Raw genomic sequence first — 6,000 nt, 5'->3', positions numbered from 1 at the left:
ACATATTTATTGTGTAATCTCGACGAGTTAACGACTAACACTAATACGCGTCGGCCAATAATAATATTGATAATTAATAATTAATTGAGCTTTCTGTTGAAATATGCATACCATTGAATGATGTACTGTAGAGTGCACTACTCATCTGCAACCAGCAGAGGTGCATTTGATTTGCTCAAGCTGTCAAAACTGTGACGCTTGCTGGGCATAGCGATGCCGGATTTGTTCTTCCGAGGATGCGTTCGGGCAAGAACACACACAGCGTATGATAAGAAAAGCAGGATTTATTTAACTAATAAAAGGCTAAAAACAAAAATACTGGTGCTAGGCAGAAAAAAGGCAAACAAAAACCACTAGCATGGAAGCTCGGGGAACAAACAGAAACACTTACACTTGTCGCAAAGCCACAAAAAGGAAAACATAAACAACTAGCATGAGAGCTAGAAATAAACAAGGCGTAGCGCGATAGGTAGCGAGTATGAACATGGAAAAGCAGTCGTCACTTGTTGCATAAAAGCAAATTAGGATCCGGGGAAGAATGAACAAAAAGGGCAGGCTTAAATAAGGCAGTAATCAGCAACGACAGGTGTGCCTCGAAAGCAAGGGGCAGGTGAAACTAATAAGCAATCATGGTGACAGAGCAAACAGGAAATAAAGGAGTCAAATAACAGAATGTGATACAAAAAGGAACAAAACAACAATATGGTATGATCCGGGTTATCGGATCATAACAAAAACAATAATAAAAAAAAGCTATTTATTGAATTATTTCACACAAAATCAAATGCCTATGCTTAATAATTTAAAATTATATCGTCTTTTTAAGTAAACACAAACCGTCAGCTCGGAATAAAATAGCCAGCTAATGATGGATTAACATGCCGATGTTAAAATTGTACATTAAGAATCCACAGCAGAGCCTACTATTGTGCACTTCTTGCGTGAGCCGTCTCAGATATTCCCCACACAGATAATGTCGGCTTCTTACCTGAATGCCTAATCACTGACGTTTTACTTGGTGAACACGGCGCGCGTTAGCTATTGACTCAGTGACAGCGTGTCTTCTTTAGCGCTTCAGCATGGCAGACACCTGGCACTTTTATCCTCGGGGCTTAGGTGCTTTGCCACGGCGTAACAGAGATTTCTGCATCTCTGTCTGCGGTGATGCTTCTCCCTGACGTGCGTCTCAGCGGCCTCGCAAGTAAACATCACAAAACACCCTTGCAAATATTTCGCGAGATCTATCTGACGGACGTATTTGGATTTTGTTTTATTTTGGAACCGCGGTCAAATGTCAATGCTGTTTGTCCCATGCATTGACTTTATACCTCCACTAAAATGGCCAGCCAAATCAGACAAAATTAGATAAATAAATACAACAAATAATTAATTAAATGTGTCATTATTTATTTATAAATGCAATTAAATACACAAATGTGTATTCAACACAAAATTAGACGAATAAAAAACAATAGATAATTAATTAAATGTGTCACTATTTATTCATAATTGCAATTAAATACAGACATGTTTTGTTAAAGGTGTCAGTATTTTTTTTAATAAACAACATAAGATACATAGAAACAATACAAAATTAATTAAATGTATCATTATTTACTGATAATTGCAATTGAATACTCACTTGTGTTGTTAAATGTGTCATTAACTTATTTGATAAACCAAAATAGATAAATACAAACAGCAAATAATTATTTAGATGTGTCATTACGTATTTGTAATTGCATTTAAATACACAGATGTGCAGTTAAATTTGTCATTAATTTATTTAATAAACAAAATTAGATGAATAATAACAATACATAATTAATTAAATGTGTCACTATTGATTTATAATTGCACAAAAGTTATTATATGTGTCATTCATTTATTTAATAAACAAAATTAGATACATGAAAACAATAAACAATTAGTTAAATGTGTCATTTATTTTTAATTGCAATTAAATAGGCAAAGGTGTTGGTAAATGTGTCATTAATTTTTTAAATAAACACAATTAGATAAAAAAAACGATAAATAATTAATTAAATGTGTCACTATTAATTTATAATTGCAATTAAATACACATGTGTTGTTAGATGTGCCATTCATTGATTTAATAAACAAAATAAGATGAATAAAAACAATAAATAATGAACTAAATGTGTCACTATTTATTTATAATTGCACAAATGTTGTTATATGTGTCATTCATTTATTTAATAAACAAAATTAGATACATGAAAACAATAAACAATTAATTACATGTGTCATTATTTATTTTTAATTGCAATTAAATAGACAAAGGTGTTGTTAAATTTGTCCTTCATTTATTTAATAAATACAATTATAAAATAAATAAAAACGATAAATAATTAATTAAATGTGTCACTATTTATTTATAATTGCGATTAAATACACATGTGTTGTTCGATGTGCAATTCATTGTTTTAACAAACGAAATAAGATAAATAAAAACAATAAATAATGAATGAAAGGTGTTGTTAGATGTGTCATTCATTTATTTAATAAACAAAATTAGTTTTAAAAAAATCAATAAACAGTTAATTAAATGTGTCACTATTTATTTATATGTGCAATTAAATACACAAATGTGTTGTTAAATGTGTCATTCATTTATTTAATAAACAAAATTGAATGAATAAAAACAATAAATAATGATTTAAATGTGTCACTACTGATTTATAATTGCAATTAAATACACACATATTTCGTTAAATCTGTCTTTAATTTATTTAATAAACAAAATTAGATCCGTGAAAAACAATAAATCATGAATTAAATGTGTCACTATTTTGTTATAATTGCAATTAAATACACACATGTGCTGTAAAATGAGTCATTAATGTATTTAATTCACACATTTAGGTAAATGTAAACAATAAATAATCAGTTAAATGTGTCATTATTTATTTAATAAACAAAATTAGATAAATATAAACAATAAATCATTAATTAAATGTGTCACTATTTATTTATAATTGCAATTGAATACACAAATGTGTGAAATTCCCACATTTTTGGGAAATTCCCAATGGGCCATTTTTCAAACTTCCCTAATTCCCACATTTTTTATCTGATTCAACTTCAAAATATTCTGCTTGATTGGGAATTGTGTGATATACTTCAACAATTATTAAAAAAAAATCCAGGATTTCAGTTCAATTTCAGCATTGGAGTATTCACACGCAGTTCTTTCAGGAATCCCTCTTCTAGTATGTGTTATTATTCATTTATATTTATTTATTATCCACTTGCATCAGGGCCAAGCGATGCAGCGACACAGCCCTTAATTAGCTGGTCTTGAAAAATTGACAATTTGACCTGACTTTTCCTGTCATTTTCAGGGAATTTGCACGTTGGAAGGTGAGGAACACGGCCATTGAGAGGCGGGACCTGATCCGGAACCCCGTGCCGCTGATGCCGGAGTTCCAACGCAGTGTACGCCTGCTGGGCCGCAGACCGACCACTCAGCAGTTCATTCACACCATCATTAAAAAATATGGGACCCACATTCTCATCTCGGCCACCCTGGGAGGTAAGAGAGCTTCAGTGGTTTGGGTAATGGCTTGTGTGTGTGTGTATATATATATATATATATATATATATATATATATATATATATATATATATTATTTTTTAAATGCTTCGGGACTTTGATAAAACTGGTAAATGCGAAAGGCCCTTTTTAAACTTAATCATCCCTTGCACAAATTGAAAATACTTTAATTTGATGTCATTTCCGGATAAAATATACTCATTCTCCAAATACAGATGCATTTTGGGGCTCCTCCTACAGTTGAAAAGTAATACAGAATTTACCCTTCATAAACAGAACTTTATTAGCCAAAATTGGTAACACTTTAGTAAGGGGAACACATATTAACCATTAACTACTTGCTTATTAACATGCAAATTAATAACATATTGACTTTTAATTAGTCATTATTAAGTACTTATTAATGCTTTATTCTGCATGGCCTCATTATACAACCAGTAAGCCATTAACTAAGAGTCTTCCTTCAATAACCTCAGAAATTTTGCTTATTAGTACCCCTAACCCTTACATGTTCCCCTAGTGTCCAAATAACTCTAAATTAAGCAACTAACTAATGGTGAATATGTTCCCCATATTAAAGTGTTACCTCACAATTTAAATGAAATAACTAATGTAAACATAAAAACATTGAATGAAGTGAATTATATTTATATAGCGCTTTTCTCTTGTGACTCAAAGCACTTTACCTCGTCCAGGGTGTACCCCGCCTTCCGCCCGATTTTAGCACTTTACATAGTGAAACCCAATATATAAGTTACATTTAAACCGGTGTGGGTAACACTGGGAACAGGTGGGTAAAGTGTCTTGCCCAAGGACACAACGGCAATGACTCGGATGGCGGAGGCGGGGATCGAACCCGGAACCCTCAAGTTGCTGGCACGGCCACGCTACCAACTTGAGCTATACCGCCCCGAGTATACACCGGGCATTGGTCTTGACCCAAGAATGCAGAGATGGCAGGCAAAGTGCATGTAAAAATGTATTTAATGACAACAACCAAAATAGTGCAGCAGGGAAGTGGAAACAAAAATAAGAGCACTAAAACCGGATATAAAACACAATACCAAAAATTGTCATGAGAGATCATGACACTGTTTTACAACACAAATTAAAATTCACTTTAGTGAATTTTAGTATGGTGAACACATATTTACCATTAATGTGTTGCTTATTAACATGCAAATTAGTAACATATTGGCTCTTAATTAGTCATAATTAAGTACTATAATTAATATTCTGCATGGTCTTATTATACAACCAGTAAGCCATTAAATAAGAGTCTTCCTTCAATAACCTCAGAATTATTGTTTATTAGTCACCCTAACCCTAAACCTAAAATGTTGCCCTAGTGTCCCAAATAATTATTTAATAAGCAACTAATTAATGATGAATATGTTCCCCATACTAAAGTCCATCCATACACTCACTTTCTACCGCTTGTCCCTTTGGGTATGGGGGTATCACTGGAGCCTATCCCAGCTGCATTCTGGCGGTAGGAGGTTTACACCCTGGAGAAGTCACCACTTCATCGCAGGGCCAACACAGATAGACATACAGCCAATACTTAAGTGTTACCCCAAAATTTAAATGAAATAATTAATGTTATGAGGTGGTGACTTGTCCAGGGTGTAAACCCGCCTTCCCCCCTGGATGCAGCTGTGATAGGCTCACCCCTGCAACCCCGAATTGACAAGCGATAGAAAATGGATGATAACTAATGTAAACACAAACAATTTGAGTGTTGGTCCTGACCCAAGATGCAGAGATGGCAGGCAAAGTGCATGTAAAAAGTAATTTCATGACTACAACCAAAATAGTGCAACCGGGAAGCAAAAAAAACAAACACAGTGACCCAGCCCAGTCCAAAGGAAAAATGCTCAGGCGAGAGAAGAATAGGTAGTAAAAAGATATTGGAAACAAAAATAAAAGCACTAAAACAGGATATACAACACCATACTAGAAACTAATACAAATTGTCATGAGAGATCATGACACTGTTTTATAGCACAAATTAAAATTCACTTTAGTGAATTTTAGTATGGGGAACACATATTCACCATTAATTAGTTGCTTATTAACATGCACATTAGTAACATATTGGCTCTTAATTAGTCATTATTAAGTACGTATTAATGCCTTATTTCGCATGGTCTTATTATACAGTACAACCAGTAAGCCATCTTCCTTCAATAACCTCAGAATTATTGCTTATTAGTACCCCTAACCCTTACATGTTGCCCTAGTGTCCCAAATAACTCTAAATTAGGTATTTTTTACTCTAATAGGAAACAAATTTATTGTGAATATGTTCCCCATACTAAAGTGTTAACCCACAATTTAAATTATATAACTAATGTGAAGAGGTGGCAACTTGTCCAGGGTGTACGCCGCCTTCCGCCCGAATGCAGCTGAGATAGAATCAA

General features: G+C 33.3%; 1 protein-coding gene across 2 annotated transcripts in view; it reads left to right on the top strand.

The window, feature by feature from the left end:
* brinp1 (bone morphogenetic protein/retinoic acid inducible neural-specific 1) overlaps positions 1 to 6,000 on the top strand; it is a 521,352-nt gene that overhangs the window by 326,274 nt on the left and 189,078 nt on the right. For both annotated transcript variants that reach the window (XM_061876412.1, XM_061876411.1), the window contains exon 3: positions 3,366 to 3,556. In XM_061876412.1, the coding sequence (XP_061732396.1) occupies positions 3,366 to 3,556 (191 nt within the window). The remainder of the gene's footprint in view (positions 1 to 3,365; positions 3,557 to 6,000) is intronic.

The sequence above is a fragment of the Nerophis ophidion genome, linkage group LG17 (genome assembly GCF_033978795.1).
Source record: "Nerophis ophidion isolate RoL-2023_Sa linkage group LG17, RoL_Noph_v1.0, whole genome shotgun sequence".
Classification (NCBI taxonomy): Eukaryota; Metazoa; Chordata; class Actinopteri; order Syngnathiformes; family Syngnathidae; genus Nerophis; species Nerophis ophidion.
Note: the sequence above shows the minus strand (reverse complement) of the source record. Positions and strands in the feature narration are given on the sequence as shown.